Source organism: Primulina eburnea, chromosome 13, assembly GCF_022965805.1.
Source record: "Primulina eburnea isolate SZY01 chromosome 13, ASM2296580v1, whole genome shotgun sequence".
Lineage (NCBI taxonomy): Eukaryota > Viridiplantae > Streptophyta > Magnoliopsida > Lamiales > Gesneriaceae > Primulina > Primulina eburnea.
The window spans coordinates 21,719,231-21,745,683 of record NC_133113.1 but is presented as its reverse complement, the minus strand read 5'-3'; the positions used below and the strand labels follow the sequence as shown (position 1 = coordinate 21,745,683).

At 32.7% G+C, this 26,453-nt stretch overlaps 1 protein-coding gene and 1 long non-coding RNA gene across 8 annotated transcripts; one reads left to right on the top strand and one right to left on the bottom strand.

Moving 5' to 3' along the window:
• Window positions 1-5,982: 5,982 nt before the first annotated feature.
• On the bottom strand, window positions 5,983-9,758 carry LOC140808896 (magnesium transporter MRS2-1-like). Of its 4 annotated transcripts, XM_073166239.1 has the most exons (7): window positions 9,519-9,706; window positions 8,339-8,939; window positions 7,857-7,985; window positions 7,426-7,761; window positions 7,300-7,347; window positions 6,636-6,720; window positions 5,983-6,508 (listed from the first exon to the last, which is right to left on the bottom strand). In XM_073166239.1, the coding sequence occupies exons 2-7, from the start codon at window positions 8,918-8,920 to the stop codon at window positions 6,501-6,503; spliced, it is 1,188 nt and encodes a 395-aa protein (XP_073022340.1). In that variant the 5' UTR covers window positions 8,921-8,939; window positions 9,519-9,706; the 3' UTR covers window positions 5,983-6,500. The 4 variants fall into 4 exon arrangements, with proteins under 4 accessions (XP_073022340.1, XP_073022338.1, XP_073022339.1 ...); XM_073166237.1 differs by having other exon boundaries at window positions 5,983-6,720; window positions 9,620-9,758; XM_073166238.1 differs by lacking the exon at window positions 9,519-9,706 and adding an exon at window positions 9,713-9,753 and having other exon boundaries at window positions 5,983-6,720.
• Window positions 9,759-10,311: 553 nt separating this feature from the next.
• LOC140808898 (uncharacterized) lies at window positions 10,312-15,295 on the top strand. Of its 4 annotated transcripts, XR_012113037.1 has the most exons (5): window positions 10,312-10,513; window positions 13,040-13,681; window positions 14,199-14,266; window positions 15,014-15,080; window positions 15,157-15,295. It is a non-coding gene; the product is annotated as an uncharacterized lncRNA (long non-coding RNA). The 4 variants fall into 4 exon arrangements; XR_012113038.1 differs by lacking the exons at window positions 14,199-14,266; window positions 15,014-15,080; window positions 15,157-15,295 and adding an exon at window positions 14,013-14,189 and having other exon boundaries at window positions 13,040-13,070; window positions 13,154-13,681; XR_012113036.1 differs by lacking the exons at window positions 14,199-14,266; window positions 15,014-15,080; window positions 15,157-15,295 and adding an exon at window positions 14,013-14,190.
• The last annotated feature ends 11,158 nt before the right edge of the window (window positions 15,296-26,453 follow it).

Sequence of the window (26,453 nt, the reverse complement as noted above, 5' to 3'; positions counted from 1 at the left end):
AAACTTAGTTCACCACTCACCATGAAATAAGATTAGATATTTATTTTGACATATAAAGTACCTATTTTGGTGTTCTAAATGCTTACTTTGGCTCTTTGAATAATCCAAATATGTAAAAAAAAATAATGGATCTTCGAGCAATCACCATAAATTCTGTAATTGTTAGTTTTTTTTCATTGAAATTGCGTTAGGATGACGTATTCATGTCATCTAATTTTTGAAAAAATACAATTTCTCATTAATCATAGAATTAGAAAAAAATACTTATTTTAATCGATAAAGTACCTATTTTGGTGTTCCAAATATTTGATTTGGCTATTCGAATAATTCAAATATGTAAGAAAATACTTGAGTTTCAAGTAATATTAAGTGGCTTTTGATGGCTTTATTTGTGAAGTTAAAATGTGATACATAAATTGGTACAAATAGTATCTAATTAGAGTCTACAAATACATATTTTACTCCATAAAACTCATATCCAATTATTTGGAGATGTCAAAATATAGTTTGATAATGACACTCATGAAGTAACAATTTAGGCAAAAACTTGTGTGAGACGGTCTCACGGGTCGTATTTTGTGAGACGGATCTTTATTTGGATAATCCATGCAAAAGTATTACTTTTTATGCTAAGAGTATTATTTTTTATTGTGGATATGGGTAGGGTTGACCCGTCTCACAGATTGTGATCCGTGAGACGGTCTCACATGAGACCTACTCAACAATTTAATACATTAATACAAATAAGACATAATTCAAGTCCACATACTTGATTTTATCCTTTAAATACTCAAATTCGATTATTTGATTATCTCAAAATATATAATTTAAATTTAATATTGAGTGACTTTTGATGATGAAATTTATAAATTAAAGATGTGGTACCTAAATTGGGTCAAATAATATCTAATTTGATCCTACATATATTTGATTTACCTTTTAAGACTCAATTTTGATTATTTTAGCATATAAAAAAATAAAGGTTCAAGTAATATTGATTGACTTTTAATGTGTCATTTGTCAAGTTAAAATGTGATACCTAAATTGGTACAGATAGTATCTAATTTGAGTGTACCAATACTTGATTTTATTCCCTAAATACTAAAATTCAATTAATTTTTTATGTCAAAATATATAATTTGAAGGTAATATTGAGTGTTCTTTGATGATGATATTTGTGAAGTAAAAATGTGATACCTAAATTTATACAAAAAAAACCTAATTCGCGTCACAAAATAGTTGATTGTACCCTTCAAAGACTCAAATTTGATTATTTGATGATTTTCAAAAAATATAGTTTGAAGTTAATATTTTATATGTTGTCATTCGTGAAGTAAAATTGCGATACCTGAATTGGTATAAGGAAAACTTAATTCAAGTTACAAATAGTTGATTTTACCCTTAAATACGCATATCCGATTATTTGGGGATTTTACAATGAATATTTCAAAGTTAATATTGAGTGACATTTGATAATGACATTCATGAAGTAAAAATATAATGCTTAATTTAATAATAATAGTACCTAATTCGACTCCATGGATATTATCGAGTGGCCTTTGGTAATGGCACCAACAAAAGCTATTAACTTCAAATTATATTCTTTTTACATTCGTGAAGTAAAAATATGACATATTACTTATTTGATAATGACATCTGTGAATTATAAATGTGATATCTAAAAATGTAGCATTAAAAATGTTTAATTTGACATCCCAAATAATCGAATATGAGTATTTACAAAGTAAAATCAACTATTGTAACTCGAATTATGTTTTCCTTATACCAATTTATGTATCACATTTTTACTTCAACACCGTAGAAAATATTAACTTCAAACTATATTTTTTGACAACATCAAATAATCAAATTATAGTTTCTAAATGGTAAAATCGAGTATTTCGTGACTCGAATTAGATATTATTTGTATTAATTTAGCTATCATATTTTTACTTCACGAATATCATCATCAAAGAACACTCAATATTACCTTCAAACTATATATTTTGACATAAAAAATTAATTGAATTTTAGTATTTATGGAGTAAAATCAAGTATTGATACACTCGAATTAGATACTATATGTACCACTTTAGATATCATATTTTAACTTCACAAATGACACGTCTAAAGTAACTCAATATTACTTGAAATATTTTTTAATATGCCAAAATAATCAAAATTGAGTCTTCAAAAGGTAAAATCAATTATCGGTGTGATTGAATTAGGTACTATTTATACTAATTTAGGTACCACATCTTTAATTCACAAATCTCATCATCAAAGTTCACTCCCTATTAACTTCAAACTATATATTTTGACATCCTAAAATAATCGAATTTGAATATTTAAAGGGTAAAATCAAGTATTTGTGGACTCCAATTATGTTTTATTTGTATTAATTTAGGTATCAAATTTTTTACTTCATGAATGTCATTATCAATGCCACTCAATATTCACTTCAAACTATATTCTGACATCTCCAAATAATTGGATACGAGTATTTATGGAGTAAAATCATGTATTTTTAGACATTAATTAGATACTTTTTGTACCAATTAAGGCATCATATTTTAACTTCACAAATGACACCATCAAAAGTCATTTAATATTACTAAAATTCAAGTATTTTCTAACACATGATATGAAGTATTCAGATAGCCAAATCAAATATCTGAAACCCTAAAATAGGTACTTTATAGTTCAAACTAAATATTTTTTCTAATTACAAGATTAGTGAGAAACTGTATTTTTTCAAAAATTAGATGGCATGAATAAGTCATCCTAACACAATTTCAATGAAAAAACTAACAATTACAGAATTTATGGTGATTGCTCGAAGATCCAGTATTTTTTTACATATTTGGAGTATTCAAAGAATCAAATTAAGCATTTAGAACTCCAAAATAGGTACTTTGTAGGTCAAAATAAATATCTAATCTTATTTCATGGTGAGTGGTGAACTAAATTTTTTTTAAAAAATAAAATGACATGAATAAGTTATCATAATGTATTTTTCATGAAAAGATCAACAATAACTGAATTTGTGGTGATTACTCGAAAATATAATATTTTCTTATACATTTGGATTATTCAAATAGCGAAACCTCATTATAGGTACTTTGTATATCAAAATAAGTATTACTCTTATCCCATGCTAATTGAGAAATAATATTTTTTTTAAAAATTATATTTTAGATTGAGAAAAAATATTTAATTTTTGTAGATAAAATAATATTTTTTAAAATAATAAAAGGGCAAAATTGTAACTTTAGGTTTGTAGAAAATTAAAACTAAAATTATATAATTGTCAGGTAGTGAATCTTAAAAAATTGTGGAGATGTACTGAATTTTAATTCAAAGATGTGCACAAAGATTTTTCACAAATTTACCCATAAATTATTGATTATATATATATATACATATATATATATATATATATATAATATATTATTAAGTTTGAGACATTTAGAATAATTAACTTTTGACGAAATTGTCTGTTTTAATAATTATATATATTAGTAAAGTGTTAAAATTTTAATATGTGTCACATGTAACTCAACGGATAGAGTTTTTGTTTCTTAACCATCAAGTTGCATCGGTGCGTTAGTATATATAGATAGATATTTTGTCAATTATTTCTATATATTACAGTCACTTAAATTTTGTGTGAAAAATCCGACAATTTACTGTCAGTTAACAGACAAATTAATTTCAAGTTGTGTCAATAGATAAATTTCTAACACTTCCGCTATATTTATTTTTTAAATTGACATCCATGGTAAATTTTAAAGTTTTCCTCAATCATACCTATAAACAATATCCAATATTTTTATCTCAAAAAAATCCAATATTTTTTGAAATAACTAATCTGAATAATTGCTCATATTCTTTAATAAATTATGATTATCATAATTTCATCCACATAATAATCATATGAATGACTTAAAATATCCATTTAAACTAAAATGGTAAAGTTTATTAAATGTTAATTGCAATATATTATTAAATATTAAACTTTAATTTTTATTAAAGTTATTTGTTGAATTAATCTAAATCTACAAAAAGAAATTATTGTAGTAACCTTATCCACGTGTTGTATGCCATATATAAATTAGTTTTTTTTTTTTTTTGCGTATATATTTTAATGATTTTTTAAAAAATTTAGAGATTAAAACTAATAAGTTTGGACATGATTTTTTATAATTAACTAAAAAGTTGTATAAATCATAGTTTGTTTGCATTGTGCATCACACGTGGAAAGTAAGTGGCTTGGGAAGGCTGCTTTATTAAATTATTTTCTCACTTTTTGCTTTTTCTTTGATATTTTGCCCCTTCGTGGTTTTACCCTTTTTTAAATGTGACACTTTCGCAAGCACGATTCCACTTTAGTTATTGTATATCATAGTGTATAAAAGTTCATAAATTAATTGATATATATATATATATATATATATATATATATATATATATATATATATATATATATATATAAATCTAAAAGATTGTTGTCCAATGGAGAAAGCATGAGAAACGATATTTGAGTGATATGAAACAAATCGTAGTACAAGCAACACATCTTTCTGGATTTATGAATCTAACTACTTGACTCGTTGACATCTAAGTAGGTGTAGCTTATCATGTACATTTGTTTTTAATATGAACTACTTAACTCATTGACATCTAAGTTTGTAAGACTCATCATGTATGTACATTTATCATTTAGCATGAAACTCTACACTACCACAATATAAGGAGATAAATTTGCGGATCTGCTAAAAGCATTATTTTTTACTTAACAATAAACACCTAATAGTGTGTTCGATAACATGAAATTGGGTTGAATTTGAAATTGAAAATATTATTTTAGTGTTTGCCAACATTGGATTTCAAAATGAAATTGGTATTTGATGAGATTTCACAAGATTTCATTTAACTAAGTGAAATATTTAAAAAATCGGCAATCTTTCAAAGGATTTTATTGAATTGGAGCTCAAAAACAATCAAATTATTTTCACTATTAGACTTATATTTTATAAATTTTAAGTCTTTTTTTAAAAAAATTACGAAATACCATTTAACCAAAACCTATATTATCAATTAACAATATATATATATATATATATATATATATATATATATATATATATATATATATATATATATATACACTAATCTCGTGTTTTTATAATATTCAATATCTTATTTCATGTATATATTTTGACAATATATGTTATCAAAATATCTCTAGAGTAAGAAATCCAAATTCTGGATAACAAAATTGGGAACCGATCAATTTCAATATAGAATTGATTTAATAGAAAACGATGCCTAGTAACTTTCAGCAAAGACGATGCATCAAAAGGTGTAAAATCTTTATCAATCTGTCCACATTATGGGTCCAAATTTATCTATTTTGCATTATCATATTATCCACAATAACTTTTGACATCTAACAACAATCTACTTATAAAACATAAGAGTAAGTCTCATGTGAGATAGTCTCACGGATCTTAATCTGTAGGACGGATCAACCCTACTCATATTCACAATAAAAAGTAATACTCTTAGCATAAAAAGTAATATTTTTTCATAAATGACCCAAATAAGATATTCGTCTCATAAATAAGACCCATGAGACAGTCTCACACAAATTTTGCTAAAACGATAAATCTCGGTCGAATTCATGTTCATCAATAATTCATGTGGAAAGGAAGTTTTCCAGTGACGATAACCATCATGTGAAATATAACTTATAAGTTGTTCGAAAATTTCAAGCTTATTTCAGTACAAATATAATTTCCAATCCATTTGTTTCAAGCTTTCTCTCTACTGTTTTATTCATCACGATTGTTATTATCTTTTTTCAAATCAGGCATCAAGTTCTAATAAATATACGAATTAAATTTAAGTAATTAATCTATTTAGATACTTTATATTAATGAACTGAAAACTAAGAATAAATAAGAATACTGGTGAACAAAGAATATAATACCTTTTCCATAGATAACTTTCAAGCGAATGATAAGTAATCTTATTTAATATTTCAATAGACAACATTCATTTATACAGGTGAATTATTAGTAGGCATAGAGACTCGTGAATAAATATGCGCAGTTCACTTGGGATATAGCACAGCCCACAGGAACATTATTACCGTATTACGAACCTGTAACCCAAAAAATGTCGGTCCGCGGATAAGAAATTTGGCCAGTAGACCCCAATTCCATTTCTTGCTGGAAATTAGACAGGAAAAGCAAAGCCGCAGAAAGGGACAATCAGCCCAGTACTCGGAAAGCGGGGAGAATGATACCACCGGCAAATGGCAAAGACCAAGAGAAGAGTGTATTATCATGGTTTCAAATCCCATTTCCTCATTCATGGAAAGGAAAAGGACAGGTGAGATTACTCGAGCGAGAACCTTTACCTCGAGTGTGGATCATGAAAAACTTAGTGACTAGAGAAGAGATGCCTCTGATTTATCCATTTCTACAGCGGCATCAATCTTCTATACTTGTAAAACCATAAAAATAGGCAAAACATAATGAGTCCAGAAACTCCAGTGATTATTATAACCCATTTGAATGCATCTGGGTCATCAAACAAGGGAATAGGAAAGTTCATTCCAAATATACCAGCTACAACTCCACATATGGCAACAAGAAATGTTGCAGTAGTGAGTAATAACTCAAACTGAATAAGCTGGTTTCGAACATTATCCTGCATAAAAATAATGATCCAATTGATCTGACCCCATGTTATAGACATTGAAATTTCGTGGGTAATTGATAACTAAAACATGCGCCTAAAAATTGGAAGCACATTAAAGAATTGCAGAGAACATAAACTATCACAGCAGGACCTCTGAACCTTGCGAGTATCTGAACATTATCTTTCTATATAACTTTGGAAGGGGTTAATAGGTTAGAAGTATGAGTTCTAAGGTTTATCAGCACTCATAGTTGCACCTTCCATTATCTGAATCTCAGATTGTAAATCAGCCAGAATCCAGATGAAGATTGCTGCATTGACGTACATTGTTCCTTTTTATAGAGGTTTAAGAATTATAATAATTTAGTAGCTAGAAATACAATTCCGTATGCAAGTTGTTTATCAGGTAAAGATTGTTAAAAGGGTCCATGTAATGAAAGAATATTTATGACCATGTTTCTTCCTTGGCTCATTTAGAAATAGCTCACACCACTTAAAACACATTTGTTTGCTTTTAACAGAAGACATGTATTTCTTCAGGAATGAAGAAAGAAGTTGAGCAGGTAAGACCATAAAAAAGCCTCATACCAGCTGAATGTTGATGAAGTCCTCGGTATCATCAATATATTCCTTCAGCTGAAATTAGACAAGAAATTGTTAAGACTGAAGACAAAAAATAAAAAGAAAATACATGTACATGGTTGCAGATGATACCGAAGTCAATTTATTGAGGGTGCTATCAATGACAACAAAGTATGCCTCCAACATCATTTCAAGCTCTTCTATTCTATTAACAACACTTTCTGAGCTCCTCACGCTATCCTGTCTGCTCCTTGCAAAACTAAGGTTTTTTTCAAGCTTCCTGCCACCAGAGAGTGAAGAAACAGGAGAGATAGGAGCAGAAGCAGACAGAAACCCATCAACTGATCGGATTCCCATCAAAGATTGATCTCCATAAAATGATGTTTCGGTGTGTCTTTTCTTCTCAGTGAGATACATTTCAGCCATATCTCCATCATCATCCATGAGCTGCTCTATCTCATCCCTAACCTAGAAAATAACATTAGAAATTTGTAAGAAGCATATATCAGAGCCAAATCGCCAGGGGAAATAAAGATGGTGCACCCAGCAGATTGATTTCACACCTTTTGAACCCTCCGAGTTAATGCAACAAGTCTGCTTTTTAATCGGCGAACTCGTTCCAGATTCAGTGTGCTGATCTTTGATGTAAGTTCATCCAACAGTGGATATGCCTCAATTTCTAGTTCTGCTGCCTTCATTTCAAAAAATTTGCAAATCCAAGTATAGTTATTGGTTATATGCTCCAACAATTATCGAACACGAAATCTGTACGGAAATTATAAGGAACCAGAATCCGGCAGTATTCAGAACAGAGATTCTATGTTCTAAACATTAATTTCATGGTGCTTTCAACAGGAAAAAAATTACGTCATAACATAAACAGAGTGTCATTAACAGCATCAGGAAATGAAATTTCAGAGTTACTTTCAGTAATAGGAAATTTCAAGTTTATAATTCTGTCTGAGATGCAATACCTATGTCCACAAAGACATGGAAAGAGATAAAGGGAAGGGAAGCGAACGCGAAACAGGTTCTTGTTGCATACCTGAGAGTCCAAAAAAGTGCAGGCAGTCTCCAAGGCAACTTCAAGAGCTCTAAATTCAAAGGGCAAGTAATCAGGAGATGAATTAGCAAACATATTGTCAAAATTTCTACTTCCTCTCCTTCTGCATAATTCTGGACCTTCAGACTGCCAAACTTCACCAACTCCCGCCGCTTGTAGACGTCGCTGCAGCTCCACCACATACTGTAGCACACAGCTATCAAGGGAATTTAACAACAAAACCTCATCTGCGGTAATGATACATCGAATCTGCTCAAGATTCACGACAATTGCCTTCTCTCTACCAAGGATAGTTGAGGGGTAAACAAACAAGGGATCCAATAATCTTAGATCACGTGCAGGAAGATCACAACGACGCATCACGGCGAATTTGTCAACCTCTATCACTTGGGAATTCCCATTTGCGTCGACTCGTATCCAAGATCTAAGGCCTTGACCTCGCTTTTTCAGGCCAGAAATATCCACCCCTAGCCAGCCAGAGGTAGCCGGCCTATTCGATGAATCTCTGAGATTAAAAGCAGAAGCAGGTTTTGGTAGGATTAGGCGTTCTTTAAGGTCTTCCATCACAACAGAGTTCCCACAGCTGCAAAACAGAAAATGGATTTGGTGACTGAAATTTGAGGATCGACAATCATAATGTTTCGTCCAAACATTGCCATCATGAAAAGTTTCCAACAAAGGACATCATAGGAGGAACTAAACTTGAGAGATTCGATCATTTCATTCCTCAACAAGTTGAGACCTCAATCTACGGATGATTTGGCTAGGTGTTTGATTTAACAATCCATAAAATTTCGGATAGTATCAATTTATGACCTCCTCAAGCACCCAATATAACAAAAACCACGGGAATCTCTCTCACCATGTTATTAAATATGCCACAGCATCTTCCTCAGGCCAATTTTTTTCTTAATTAGCTATAAACTTACCTTTCTTAAAATAAAAAGATCGGTCTTTAAGAGATTGAAACAAATTTATGAATGAAACAAACTGACAATCACTAAAAAAGGATAAATAAATCAAACGAAACGGACACATGTTTTCAGCTAACAACCAACTTCCCGCCCCGTTTGATCTGTCTCTCTCATAAAAATTGGGATTAAATACATTCAGAAACGATACCACAGTCCAGAAAATTATCTTGAATAAGAATCACAGTCACCTCAATGATCAATGCAAGTAGCAACAGGTGAATTGTTCTCTCAATTATCGAACCAACAATTACGATAAAACCAATTTCAAAAATCGAGAATGAGAAGCTACGTGATTGAGTTCTAAGAAAGTCGGCGATGGAGATGGAACAAGAAATTAGGGAACGTCAAACGACGACGCTTCCTGGGTAGGAGGAGAAGATACCTCGAATATACAGCAAATCAAGCGTGGCCTTTTTTTATTTCTTTTTTTATTTGATAAAAACAAACTTGTCTTCTGTGTATTTGCGGCTGAACTTAGTCCTACATATCTTCAGGTGCACGTGCTACGTGGGACCTAGCTCAATTTTTAGTTCGTCACTCGGTGCAAGTATTATGGGTTTTTTTTTTTAAATAATATAATTTTAAAAAGTATATATTAAAATAATACAAATTTGGAGTGTTTACTACATTCAGCAAATCAGAACTCCGGATTCATTTTAAATTTTTTACAAAATTAACGCTCACGGATTTTTTACAAAATTAACGCTCACGGATTTTAAATAATACATAGTCACTTTTTCAGAATCCGTGGCAGACAGAATCCTCATTTTCGATCACCGATCGAGCACTTCTTCCTTTTCCTTCAGGAGCATTTTTCTTTCGATCACCGAGCATCGAGCACCTGTCTCTTTCCAGCACCGATCTTCAGAATTCTCCATTTATTCATAGCGCAAGTCTTCGGCATTTTTTCAGAATATTAAGAGGTAACTATATTATTTTTGTTTATTATCTTCTACTATTTATTAAAGCGGAATAGGCTAGAGTAACTAAGTTGGTCTGTTTTTTAAAATACCTAAAATACCCTTCACCACCACTACATCACTCCACGTTCTTAAACGCATCCCTCAGATTTTCTCATCTTCAACTTCTCACCCAGAGTGACGATCTTCTCTGCTCTGAAAATTTTCACTTCTCATAACTTCGCCGCGCTTGATCCCGATTCAAACACATCAAATTTTTGAAGGTTTGATTTTTGTCTCTCTCTATTCTTTAATATATTTTAACATCTTATAATCTTTTTCCACTTTTTTTTATTTAACGTCTGAATTCTAGAATCTCGAAAAAGGATGCACGTTCTGAATGTTAGCTTGAATTTTTTTCTCTTAGACTCATTTGAGATTATCGCTGTAAATTTACTATCATACAATAAGATGCATTTCACGCCGCTCAAAACTTGGACCGATCTTCAACCACGCCTCAAACACATCACAATTTTGAAGTTTTATTTTTTTTTTTCCTCTGTTCTGCTATGGTTTTTTTCCCATTAGGATTATTTTCTACTTTTCTTTATTTATTGTTTATTGTATCTTTGACATTGGTTTCATTATTTTATGGTTTGCGTTCTATATTTTCTACATTTGATGTTGTTCATTTTATCTGCGAAAATCACCTCCTCAATAACCCTGTAGATTCAAATACTTCTTCAAAATCCCATATGAGTTTTTCATTTACTTCAACCCGTATGCTACTGAATTTTTATGCGTAGTTGTAGACTAAGCAATTGAACAACTGAAATGTGCTAGAATGAGTTATCTTTCCATAAAAAATAGAGGAAGAAAAATTTGTTGAGTTTTGGTCAAGTTGAGAAAAAATCTGAAGGCATGTAATCTGAATTTTTTTTAATATTTATAGACTAAACAAATAGGCAAAATTTTGATATTGTCAAGGTATTTTAATGAATTTATTATATTACCGAACTACGAATATAATTGTCATATGTCGACCCTAACGCTTTTGTGTCATTTATTGGTCTACACCCACCAGATCATAATTCCGGGATAGAATTCTATAAGCAAAGTTCCCCACAATTGGTGGAAGATCTACATTAGTAAGAAATAACATTTAACTTCAACGGTAAAACTTCAAGCAATCTGTAAGTTTTCATTTTAACCATCACAGAAGCATCTCAATCTGCCTCTTCTCATAACCCAATGTGATTTGCCACAGTTCCTGTATGTTGTCACACAATTTCTCAAAACTACAAATTTTGAAAATCTGGAATGAGTTCTGTGATCGTGATTTATCTCAACCAGAAAAAAAAAAAAAAAGAATCAGAAATGGAATATTAAACAAATGATCTATTTGGTCCAACAATCAAGGGAAAATTACAAAATTTTTGGTCCAAAGGTTTGAGGTCAACGTCCAGCCAAAATTTCAAATCATAAATCTTAATTCAACATAAACATTTAAATGATTAGCATATAATACAGAAAACACAATGCTTCAAAAGTTCCAGAAGAGTCAACAAAATGATGTTACATTAATGATGGTTCAAAAAATACAACACAATGCCAGGCTCCAATTGGTTTGGATCATAAGGTCCTGACGAGTAAAATACCTTGCAATAGCACCATCTTTGTTGGATTTTCGTAATCCTAAAGCATATCCTTCATCCTGGTATGCATACTACAGTTTGTCAAATAAAAATCTCAACCTATAGGTGTTGATAATGTCATGAAGGGAACAATACATTTTGCTAATTAGTGACCATATTTCCATATTATATTCTTTTAAATAATATATAAAAATAACTACTATTACGTATTTTTTAAGTTGTGAACGCTAGAGTTACTAAACGATGTCTTGGTGAACCACTTCACTCCATGATATGTATACAAAGTTTGTATAAATCCATTTTTCCTCCACCAAGAATTGTCCTACGGTACAAACCGTAGACTTTTATTTTGTTTCCATTGGAATCAGAAAATCCATGGTGGGATCACGTGTTCATGTGGATCCAAAATCCCTGTTCAAGAAGAAAACCAACAGGCAACAACATACGTAGATCCCAAATCCCTCTTCAACACGATCTTCCAATCTCTCTTCAAGAAGAAAACCAACAATCATACAACCCACGAAGATCGTTCGCCACACTGAACAACCCTAAAATACAAATTTTAATTCCATTTTTAAAGTTTTTTCCTTTATTTAATTTATTTTCATGTTTTTGCATCAATGATCCTGAAGAAGAGTATGATTTTTCTTATTCACCGAGGTATTTATGGTTTTTCTTGAGTCACGACTTGGTGTATATGTTTTATCTTCACTACGCTCATGTTCTCATTCTCTTAATTTCCTTTGCAATATATTTTACTAAATAAGCTTTCAATAAAAGAAAATTATCACAAACTCTCTATTATTCAACTTTCGAGGACTATGGATTATTTCCTACCGCAAAGAGAAGAAGGGGCTGGAGTTCCTTTATTATACATCTACACATGAATAAATCATAAAAAAACTTTGTAGTAAACATGGATAAAGGCATAGGAAGATATATAGTTACCTGGAAAATTTGTTCTCTAAAACAAAAAAAATTCCCACTCAATTAAAATTTCCTTATTTTTAATTCTTCATGCTTCCTCATTCAATCGGTTTTATGTGTTTTATATTGACAAAAAGTTGTTTTGTGCTAATGATATGCTTCATTTGGGTACATACAATTCTACAATATTTTATTGGCTAACAATAACCTCTTTCTTTTCTTCGCCAGATGTTCATGAAATAATGATTTCTTCAATTAGGTGAGCTTGAGGAAAGTATTAGAAAAAAAAAAATGTTACTTTATTTTGATTTTGACAGTTTATTATCTCTTGAAAAATTTTAGGTTTATACATGTCATTAATGTACTGATTAGCGGTTATGGTGACACGTGATATAATGCTTCAACATACACATTATGAGACTTCAGGGTGACATTCTTCCAGCCCAATTGTTGGTTGCTTCTTGGACATACCCAAATCTATTGGTTTAATAGTCATATAGTATGTGTTAGGTTCTGGAAGATACTTTGTGTTTAATTGTGCTATTAATTGTAGCAAAGATGTTTTTTAGGTATTGAATATGTGAATTGATGTTGCAATTTTCTCATTGATTTAGAGATACTCAAAATGATGTCCATATTATGTTTTTTTTATAATCTCCGTATAATGCTTTAAAATAAAAAAATTTTGGTGTCTATAGTTCCTTTTCTTCTTCGCAAATCATATTTACTCTTTGTTCATTCTTCTCCTTCTGTGCTTGACTGCAATCCATTTGTTTCATTTTTTGTGTTTGTCGACTTTTTAAATTTCATCGTTCATCGAGGATTAAAGCCGAAGAAACAGCGGTTAACTGGCTCCTTTCTCACCACATGGTAATGTCTTCTTTAAAATTGTGCACTTTGTTTACTTCACACAAATAAATATATGACCTCGTTTGATAGCATGTGCTTGGATATTTGATTACTACTGGAGCACCCAAAATTATAAGAGATAATAAGGTGTGGTCACAACTCATATATTGATCGTTAATTATTTCGTTTGATTATTTTTTACTCAATTTGGCACGCATTTGTGCTGGGTTGCATTAAATAGTAAATTATGTTCATTGAATATGGACAATAGTTGATTTTAATGGTTCATGCCTCTTATGTGTCATACAACTCTTTGATAATCAAATTTCTTAACGTGATATTTTTGTTACAGTTTGGAGCCATTTTGACTACTATATACTTCGAATCTCCCGGGGTGGCAAGCTTTGTCAATTTACTCTAATCCAATTAGTTGCATTTCACGACGCTCACAACTTGAACCAATCTTTAACCATGTTAATATGTTCATGATTATGTGATCTTCAGTTGGGTTATTTTGTCTGACTTTGTTCATGACTAGGTAGTGCATGACGGAAAAGAGGCTTACTTCATGTTGCAAGTTAATGGAAACTATGCATATGCTAAAGAGTAAGTTAAATTTTCTCAAATATCTGGATTATGTGCCTGTGACTTGAAAGCATTTGATCTCCAAGTTTTTTTAAACTGATTTTGTGTTACTGATTACATTGGTTATTTGTTGGAATTAGCGGGGATAAAAAAATTAGCTTTTGCTTTAACTTTTGTGTTCTTTTATTCATAGTATTCTCGGTGCTTTTCTAGCAATGATACTCTATGTTTGAGTAAAATTGCATTTCTCACGAAATCTTTATGTCAAATATGTAGTTTTTATTTTCCCACAAGCATAAGCCCATGGAATTGAAATATGAATGCGACACCTGTTCAAAATATATGGTTCCCCTGATAATAAAATATGAACAAAGCAAGTGTTTGTGTTAAAACATTGGATTTTAACATATTGCTGATCTTACACAGTTTTGTGTTAAAACATTGGATTTTAACATATTGCTGATCTTACACAGTTTTGTGCTTTTTAATTTTCACAATGGTCACGAGTTCAATTTGCCTCTTTATATGTCAAGAAATAACAAGTATTACTACTTTATTTTCTTTTACATATGTAAAATGTGTTCGTAGCATTCCGATTTCTGAATACATACAGCTGTAATTTTAGACTTCTACAATAACCATGTATCGTCTTTTTGTCTCTCAAAAGCGAATCGGACAGCTAATATTAGATTCTGTGTACATTGGAAGTTGTATGAATCATTTGAAAAGATTGCTCGCAATTATCAATGATCTTTATTTTTCTTCCAGAAATGATAACAGTTGCCCATCTGTTGATACAATGTTTCAAATTGGTGAAAACGCATCCTATCATATGGTAAGTGTGTACTTCTCTTTTGTTGACTTTTATAATCTGCACTTTATACACATCTGAGAAATATATGTTCTGCAAGATGGGCGGCTGTGAAGAAGGATCACATTCTTGCCAAACAAGACTTGGCATGGGAATGAAGTTGACAATATGCACTTCTCGGTAGGCAATGCAATACCTGGAAGACTCTATCACAGCAATCCATTGGACAACAGAGAAGGAAATGGGGTTGATAGGTGATGTGGATGTATGAAATATAATCATGGTTATAACTAAGTCTTGGTGAGTTGATTAAAGTAACATTCTTTACATTTTTACTCTGGATGAACATGTTCGGTCATCTGGTAGATGCGTATGCGTGGAACCCACACTATACATTCCTTGATGGTATCAGTCCTTCAGATGAGCTACAAACTTTACTTTTTTCTCAATGTCATCAATGCATGTATAAACTATTGCTAGAATTTGTATTGTTAATCTTCGTGAAATAATATACTTACAACATTTTGGTTTTTTTGGCAAATAAAAGGAGATTTTCAATTTCTACTTGATTTTTCATGCATTTAGCAAAATCCTTGCAGTAGTTTACATTTTGTTATATCATGTCAATTTTTTATAGCACGCTTTAATAGATTGCTCTATTTCTTTTGTATATTTATGTTGTACTTGGGTATGATTCGATAAAATTCATATTTATTTTATCAATACGCGATAACATAGAGTGTTTAACTTATGCATACATTGTATAAAGATGAATACAATTTTAATTGTTTTTGTTCAATTTAGTAGCTGAATTTAAGAGACAAATTTGATGTGTTTATCTTCAGTATATTTTAGTTCAACAATATTGTGACATTTTTAGTAAATGACTAATTGTTTACTTCTTTTATGTTGAAATTTATAATTATTTCACATGAGATGATATTGCGACTTCAAACGAAATATTTTTTTTTGAACACAACCTATATAATGTAAGGTAACAAATTGAGTTTGGCAGATTTATTTAAGCGTTGGAATCAACATGTCTTCCATGATTCACGTACAAAATTTTGAATTTTCATGCTGTTGTAATTTCATAAATGTTTAATATATTAGCTCAATATATTCATGAAACACGCAACGCATGTGCCTCGGTGGCTAGTAATTTATTATTGTTCGTTAATTATAGTAGTTTTAAATAATAACAATAGTTATAATATTAATTGTTTTATTGGAATTATAATACTATAATTTAGAATATTTGCATTACCGAGCACTTTATGAACGCATCATATTAATTTTAAGTAATAATAATAACTATACTTAATTTAATTAGAAAAATTATAATATTAATTGTATTATTGGAATTAGTTGTAATATAAATTATGTTATTGGAATAATTATAATATTAATTGTATAATTGTATAATAATGAATGCATCACGTAATAATTATAATAGTAATTGTATTATTGGAATAATTATTTATTTGAATAATTATAATATTAAATGTATAATAATAACTATACTTAATTTAATTACAAATGTATACGTTATGCTTTTTATAAATAATAAATAACTATTACTAATGTATTTATTGTAATCCATCTGAGGCTTGGAATCAAAGTGAATCTGATACGTGGCATTGTTTTACTAAATTTTTTCTTATTGACTTTCACACACATGGAGATTATTGGTTTCCAGCCTATATACCATTTTCAACTCATATTGAGCTATGAAAAGGAAGAATTTAAATTCCAGAATAATAATGAATATAAGATTCTTGTATGTAACTTTTACAAAACATAAAAGAATTTATAAAAGATATACCAAAGAAATTAAACAACAGAGGATTTTACCGAGATCCCATAGAATCATAAATTCATAAAAATCACCCATAAACATCTTAAACGCCAATTCTCGACTAAGCAGGCTGAAGGGCTACAACATGAATTTATTTTTCCTGGTTAAACTCGAACATTGTGTTTACCATTTCCTGGTTCATCTTTTTACCTTATGTTCTAACCAAAAACTCTTATATTACATTAAATTCCAAAAATTTAAATAAATCTTTTATTATCTCAATTTAATTCCAAGTTACAAATAAATATAGATCATGTCACAGTAATGTAATAATTTAGCACGAATACTTTAGCCTATCATTCAGGCTAATCTTATGAAATAAAAATTATTTAAAACAGTAAATAAAAACAAAAAATAAAAACAGTAATAACTTACAAAGTTGTTATCAGAAGTTCAAGCTTTTATTGATATACTTCAGAAGGGTTTTTTACAAGACAGAATAGAGGGGAGCAAAATCAATCGTGTTTCTCTAAGAACACAGAATAAACCTATAAATAGACAGAGGAGCCGAACATGAAACCCCGGATTCCATCTCAAAATAAAAATAGTAAAATGCTTTATTAAAGCAAAAAGCAACATGGTTACAAAATTCAAAAAGTATACAGTGATATTCCACCCACTTTTGTCATGATATGCCATGATGTGTTATTCCACCAACTCTGAATAGTGAGATTCCACTTCCAACGATTTTTTAATCATCTTTGATTTTGTCCTTTAGAGATTTCTTCAAATTTTCAAATATATCTTCGATTTGAGATAATTGAGGAGTATCATCCTCTGGATCCTGTGCATCCTGCATTTGCATTAGATGTATGAATTGATTTTCACTGGATTCAGACGCCATAGATTTATCTGACTTTGAATCAGAGCATCCAATATTCTGAAAAAGATCCTTCTTCATTTCTTCAATATAAATCTCAATCATATTATCTTTTGAATAAATTTCAGAATATTTCTGAGTGAGAATCTTGAATGGACTCATAGAGGCTTTTTCCTTTTCTTGTTCATTATGAAGTTCTTTCTGATACAATGAAATTTTTTCCTCCATTTGATGAATAGTGTCATAGCCATAAGGCTTTTCAGTTTCAGGATCATCACGTAATAATTTGTCCCAAAATTTAGTGAGACTCAATTTCTTTCATCAATATATCCAAATTCTGGTTGCCATTTCCAGATCCAAGAAATTCCAAATTCCATGAAGAATAGACATAAAGTCTTGCCATCTATCCAATGTTCAGAGAATGATTTTTTAATACTTGGGGAAACATTCAACCAAGTATTCATGGGTTTTATAAAAACTTCTGGCAAAATCTTTGCAAATGGATCAAATATCTTCCACCAAATGAAAAACCAATTTGGAATAGGATGATGAAAAACATTTTCACAAATCTTTAGAAACCATGTATGTTTCTTTTTTCATTTTCATAAAACAAAGTTTTATTAAAACTTTCAATATAATCCTAAAAATTGAATTTAAAACTCATTTATGATTTTCAGAATAAAATTCTTTTTCAACCAATGGAGATATACCCCATTCTTCAATAGATATTATCTTCTTTATAATAAACTTTGAGAAGTTATAACTTCCTTTCTGCTGAGTATTACTAAAAAAGTGAGTTATGTCCACACTTTTTGTAGATAACAGAAATTTTCATAAAATCCTCTTTGCTTATAAGAACCATATACATATGATGTATTGGTTAAGTATCGTTCCATGATAGTCCATGGAGTTTTCTCCCATTGGGTATCTTTTTCTTCTATAAGAAGAATTAATTCACGATGTTTTGTTTCTGTATATAGAGCAGAATCATTATCATCTTTTTTTATGATATTAGCATATGATGCTGAAGCTTGAGAATCTGTATTACTTCTCTGTTTTTTTTTCAAAAATTCTTGAAACTCATTGTATAACTCATTATTTTGCTCAGTATTACTGGCTGATGAACTAGATAAGTTCTGGGCTATTAGCCTTTGATTTCCATGTTGTGCAATAATATTAGGGGGTTTTCCCCTACCACCTCGCCCTCTATAAGATGACTCTCCTCTTCCTCAAGAACTCATATTGATAAGTGCAATTTATTGTACTTTTATTACTTGTTTTTAACTTGGAATTTTGTGATTCTTGAGCAGTTTTTATTTGATATGTTGTTGTTTTTGTTATTATAGTTTGGAAGCTTAGAAATGAGAGTTTGGAGTGATATAGTATGAATTAGAAGGTGCAAAGGACAAAGAGACACGAAGCAACAGTGCTCCCGCGCACGAAACATCACTGCTCCCGCGCTGCCTGCCGAGAAGAGAGTGCACCCGCGCTGCTTACATCGCCGCCCCCGCGCTGATTGTCGAAGCATGACCGCACCCGCGGTCATGCAAGCGCCGCACCCGCGGTGTCACCTATGCAGCAACAGAATTTTTGGCGAACAGACACCGCACCCGCGGTCCTACCATCACCGCACCTGCGGTCATGCACAGACAACTTCCGGAAATTGTGAAACTATGGTGTGCTGCGCATGGGACTTGAAGACTTTGGTGTTTTGCGTGCAAGACTTGTTGAGGACTATAAAAAGCCTCCATTATTCATCATCTAGGGCATCTTGGATCAAAAGGAAAAGGTTGGAGGCTACAACAAAGAGATTAAAGATCAAGTGCATCCTTGGGAAAGTTCTTGCACATCTTTGGATAAAAGCTTCATTTGAACTCCAAAACTCTTGTTCTAAGTTCTTCTTTCTTTACTTTCATTTTTATTTACTATGTTTTGTTTAAGATTTGTGTGTTGTTGTTTTATTTTCATTATTATGAACTAAATCTTAATTCTAGAGGAATGATGGAACAAAACTAGAAACCATGTGTTGAGATTCATGATTTATGCTATATAAGTTGTCTTATTGTTCATTTGTATGTTTCCAATTTTAATGCTTTCAATTTATTGGCCATATCTTGAATGATTCTTGTGTTTATAAATTATCACTTGGAAAAGGGAATTTATAAACAAGAAAGGGAAAAATACATCGATAGTATTTATATAGTTCGGGAGGACATATAGTGCTATTGAAGCCATTAAAAGATTTGAGTGATTATTGTGTTATTTAATTATAGATTGTTGATGGGAACGTTACAATCTTTTGTTAGATAATTAGTATCTGCTTAACACTCGGGAGAGGGAGTAGATGATTTTAGAATTCTTGGCTAATGAATAAGAAAGACAAATATAATATAGCTACACAAAAATACACATGGTGGATAGTTGCGTGAAATCGGACATCTAGATCTTTTATTCCATTGTTGTTCAACTCTGTTTGGTATTACAATTAAATTTATTTTCAATTCAGTTATTGATGCGAACAAATCTGTTATTTGATTATTCTAATTAAAATCAAGACTATTTTAATTACAAGCATTAATATAAATTTAGAAATACATTCCTCGTGGGATCGACACTTGTACTCAAAATTACATTTTACTATAACTTGACGTTGTGCACTTGCAAGCAATTAAGAAAACACGCAACAAGTTTTTGGCGCCGTTGCCGGGGAGTGTAAAATTTGAATTTATATTAGTATTGTTACCAATTAGTCTAGATTTTAATTTAGAGCTATTTTTTATTATACTACATTAAACACTGATTTGTTTATTGTTTTTGTTTGACAGTGCATGCGAAGATCGCAAAATCTTGACTTGCTTATCTTTGATCCTGAAATCGAAAGAACCGCAAGAAGGTTAAGAAAGGCAAGAAGAGAAGAGATTCTAGCAATGGCTGAAAACAGAGACAATGAAAATCCACCCCCTGCAATACCCATCAGAGATCATTTTAGACCAGTATTGAATGCTCATTATTCTGGTATAGCACGAGGAACTATTAATGCAAACAACTTTGAGCTCAAGCCTGCATTGATAAACATGGTTCAACAGAATCAGTTTAATGGAGCCGCTACTGCAGATCCTCATCTACATCTCAGAACATTCCTTGAAATTACTGATACGGTAAAAATAAATGGTGTTTCTGATGATATAATTCGAATGCGTTTGTTTCCTTTTTCTCTTAGGGACCAAGCAAGAGGATGGCTCCAATCGCTTCCTTTGGGGAGTATCACTACATGGCAGGAGTTAGCAACTAAGTTTCTTGCAAAATATTTCCCACCTGCAAAGTCTGCACAGTTAAAAATCGAGATAAGTACTTTTAGGCAGACTGATTTTGAGCAACTATATGAGGCATGAGAACGGTATAAGGAGTTGTTGAGAAGATGTCCAAACCATGGTTTTGAAGATTGGGTACAAATTGAATTATTTTACAATGGTTTGAATGGACAAACAAGAGGTACTGTGGATGCAGCAGCTGGTGGCACGATATTTGCAAAATCACCTGATCAAGCATATGATTTGCTGGAACAGATGACCATTAACAGTTATCAGTGGCCGTCTGAAAGGTCAGGAGTAAAGAAGCAAGCTGGAATTTATGCCATAGATCCTATTACATCACTCACAGCTCAAGTTTCAGCTTTGACAAATCAAATTGCAGCAATGAATAAGACTGGTACATCAGAGGTTGAAAATGCATCGGTTGTTACTGAAGAACCACAAATTCCTGATGAGGCTCATTATATCAACAATAGGAATTTTGGTGGTTATGGAGGATATCGAGGTAACCCTCCCTCTAACACGTATCATCCTGGTTTGAGAAATCATGAAAATTTTTCATATGCTAATAATAAGAATGTGTTGAATCCTCCGCCGGGGTTCAATACATCAAAGGGGGAGGGAAAGCCTTCATTTGAAGATTTGGTAGGTACATTTGTTGCTGAGTCTGGAAAAAGGATGGCGAGAACTGAATCTCGTCTTGACAATATGGAGACTCACATGGGAAACATGGGTGCCACAATGAAATCTTTGGAAACGCAAATCGGACAGTTGGCCAACGCTCTAAAAGATCAGAACAAGGGGCAATTTCCCAGTAACACAGAGGTGAACCCAAAAGAGCAGTGCAAGGCAGTGACTTTGAGGAGTGGAAAAGAACTTGATGGTAAAAATTCCAATGATAAAGATGAAAAGGAGGTAACTGTTGAAGAAGTCGAAACTGAGGGTTCCAAAGTTGAAGTTGAAGTTGAAAAACCTCCGGTATTTCAGCCAATACTTCCATATCCGCAGAGGTTTAAAAAGAAGAAATTGGATGAGCAATTTGCCAAATTTTTGAAGATCTTCAAGAAGATTCATATCAACATCCCATTTGCTGATGCTTTAGAGCAAATGCCAAACTATGCAAAGTTCATAAAAGATGTGATGTCAAAGAAGAGAAAGTTGCATGAGTTTGAAACAGTGAAATTGACAGAAGAGTGTAGCGCCATACTTCAAAGGAAACTACCACAGAAACTCAAAGATCCAGGGAGTTTTACTATCCCTTGTGTTATTGGTGGTTCTAGAATAAATAAAGCTTTGTGTGATTTAGGTGCCAATATTAATTTAATGCCTTTTTCTATTTACAGGACTTTAGAGCTTGGCGAGGTGAAGCCTAGCACTATTACCTTGCAGCTGGCGGATAGATCACTTACATATCCACGGGGTATAGTGGAGGATGTTCTGGTAAAGGTAGACAAATTTATATTTCCTGCTGATTTTGTCATTCTAGATATGGAAGAAGACCAGGACACCCCACTTATCTTTGGAAGGCCATTTTTGGCCACTGGAAAAGCTTTGATCGATGTGCACAAGGGTGAGCTTACATTGAGAGTAGGTGGAGAAGAAGTCATGTTCAACATCTACAACACAATCAAAGAACCAAATGAGGTAAGTACTTGTAATAGTATTGATGTAATTGACTCATGTGTATCTCATGTTGGTGCAGGTAGATTGACGAAAGATTCTTTGGAAAGATGCTTGTTGGAATCGGCGTCTATACTGGATGAAGATGATTGGGATGTGCAAGAGGAATTACTTGCTCTCGATACATTGCCTAGAGAAAAGATTGATGTGCATAATGTAGAATTACTTGAAGATGCAACTATAGAGGTGCCAAAAGTATCCCCTGAATTGAAGGAACTTCCAAGTCACCTCTGTTATGCATTTTTAGGTGAAAATTCAACATATCCGGTAATCATCTCTTCTTTTCTTACTTGTACTGAAAAAGAAAAATTGTTGAGAGTGTTGAGAGAATTTAAATCCGCTTCGGGATGGACAATTGCTGATATAAGGGGAATTAGCCCTACTGTTTGTATGCATAAAATTTTGATGCAGGAATCATATTCACCTTATGTTGATCATCAGAGAAGGCTTAATCCTGCAATGAAAGAAGTTGTAAGGGCTGAGGTGTTAAAATTGTTAAATGCTGGTGTTATTTATGCTATATCTGATAGCTCATGGGTTTCACCAGTACAAGTAGTGCCTAAGAAGGGAGGAATAACTGTAGTGAAAAATGAGAACAATGAATTGATTTCAACTCGCCCAGTGACTGGTTGGCGAGTATGCATAGACTACAGGAAATTGAATGATGCTACTAGGAAAGATCATTTCCCACTTCCATTTATTGACCAGATGCTTGATAGAGTTGGTGGTTATCATTATTATTGTTTTCTAGATGGTTATTCAGGTTATAATCAGATTGTCATAGCACCAGAGGATCAGGAGAAGACTACTTTCACTTGCCCTTACGGTACATTTGCTTTCAGGAGAATGCCATTTGGACTATGCAATGCACCTGCTACTTTTCAGAGGTGTATGATGGCCATATTTTCTGACATGGTTGAGGAAATAATGGAGGTTTTTATGGATGACATTTCTGTATTTGGTACATCTTTTGATCATTGTTTGCAAAATTTAATGCTCGTTTTGCAGAGATGTCAAGCTAAGAATCTAGTTCTGAATTGAGAAAAATGTCACTTCATGGTTCCCGAAGGTATTGTGCTTGGCCACTAAATTTCAGCTAAAGGAATAGAAGTTGACAGGGCCAAAGTTGTGGCAATTGAAAATCTTCCACCGCCAAAGAACGTGAAAGGAATAAGAAGTTTCTTGGGACATGCCGGGTTTTATCGTCGTTATATCAAAGATTTCTCTAAAATTACTAGACCTTTATGTAATTTGTTAGAGAAAGATTCAACATTTATTTTTGATGATGATTGTTTGCAGGCATTTAACAAGATCAAGAAAGCACTGATTTCTGCTCCCATTATGATAGTGCCTGATTGGAAGGAGCCTTTTGAGCTCATGTGCGATGCTAGCGACTATGCTGTGGGAGCAGTATTGGGACAGAGGAGAGATAAGATGTTCAAGGCTATATACTATGCAAGTCGTACACTTAATGCAGCTCAACAGAACTATACAACTACTGAGAAAGAGATGCTAGCAGTAGTGTTCGCATTTGACAAGTTCAGAACATATCTTATTGGCACCAAGGTAACTGTTTTCACTGACCATGCAGCGCTTCGATACTTGTTTGCCAAAAAGGATGCCAAGCCCAGGTTGATACGTTAGATACTCCTACTTCAAGAATTCGATTTTGAAGTAAAAGACAAGAAAGGTTGTGAAAATCAGGTGGCAGATCACTTATCAAGACTAGAGTTAGAAGAAAGAACGGAAAGTGGAGTTATAAATGAGTTGTTCCCAGACTAACAACTGTTTGAGGTAAGTTCTAAACTCCCGTGGTTTGCTGATATAGCTAACTTCTTGTCTTGTGGTACTTTTCCTCCAGATCTGAATCATCACCAGAAAAAGAAGTTCTTCCATGATATCAAATTTTTCTTTTGGGATGATCCTTGTGTGTATAAGAGATGTGCTGACCAAGTGATTAGGAGATGTGTTGATGGAGAAGATGCACACAAAATTCTGGAACAATGTCATTCATCACCATATGGTGGACATTTTGGGGTAACACGAACAGCAGCTAAGGTATTGCAATCAGGTTTTTATTGGCCTACTTTGTTCAAGGATAGCTATACCTTAGTGAAATCATGTGATAGGTGCCAAAGGTTAGGGAACATTTCTAGGCGTCATGAATTACCACTGACAAATATTTTGGAAGTGGAACTTTTTGATGTCTGGGGCATAGATTTCATGGGACCTTTTCCCCCTTCTTTTGGTCAATCTTACATATTATTAGCTGTAGATTATGTTTCGAAATGGGTGGAAGCAATCGCCATCAGTACTAACGATGCTCGTGTTGTAGTTAAATTTGTGCACAAGAACATTTTCACAAGGTTTGGAACACCAAGAGCTATCATAAGTGATGAAGGTACGCACTTTTGCAATAAAATTTTCAATTCACTGATGGTTAAATACAATGTGAAGCACAGAGTGGCATTGGCATATCATCCTCAGTCGAACGGACAAACTGAAATATCCAACCGGGAAATCAAACAAATCTTAGAAAAGACTGTCAATACAAACCGGAAAGATTGGGCTATAAAGTTGGATGATGCACCGTGGGCTTATAGGACAGCATTCAAAACACCTATAGGGATGTCTCCATATAGGTTGGTTTTTGGTAAAGCCTGTCACTTGCCGCTGGAATTGGAACATCGAGCATTCTGGGCAGTTAAGAAATTGAATTTTGACTTGAAAGCCGCTGGTGATGAAAGAAAACTACAGTTAAATGAAATGGAGGAATTCCGCAATGAAGCCTATGAAAATGCCAAGATTTATAAAGAACAGACAAAAAAGTGGCATGATAAGCTCATTGTACGAAAGGAACTAAAACCAGGACACAAGTACTCTTGTTCAATTCCCGTCTTAAGTTGTTTCCTGGTAAGTTGAAATCGCGTTGGTCAGGTCCATTTTTGGTGGAGACAGTGTATCCTCATGGGGCGATTGAGCTAAAATGCAGTGATGGGAGGACTTTCAAGGTGAACGGCCAAAGAGTTAAACCATATTATGGAAATGAAGTAAGGCACCTTGACAACATTCCTTTGGGCGGATCAACTTGATATAGACTGATGGTAGTCAGGCTGATGACGTTAAACCAAGCGCTTATTGGGAGGCAACTCAATTCTTTGTTTCTTGTTTGCATTGTGATTTCAGTTTTGATTTTATTTTAATCATGTTATTTTTAGTTGTGTATTTTTAATATAGTGTATGCTTATATCTTCCCAAATTTAATGAATCCCAATTGTTTTCTTTTCAGGAATGAAAATTTGAGAAGAAAATATTTTGACGAAACAAGGAGTGCCCTTACAGTCTCATGTGCACTGCACCTATGCTTGAGGTGCATTCAAAATACAGAAAATTCGAAGCAGGAGTGCACCCGCAGCACAAAGACAGCGCCCCCGCGCTTGGAATGCCGAACTGGCACCGCACCCGCGGTGCGTACACTACCGCACCCGCGGTGTGCTGTAGGAAGAAATGCGCGTACATGCCGAACACATACCGCACCCGCGCTCCTAAGCTACCGCCCCTGCGCTAAACTGCCGAGACAAGAGCGCACCCGCGCTCCTTAGCATACCGCACCCGCGCTGAGTCGATGGAAAAATTCATGCAAATGCCGAACACATACCGCACCCGCGCTCCTTAGGACACCGCGCCCGCGCTTCATTTTCGAAAACACACCGCACCCGCGGTGCTTC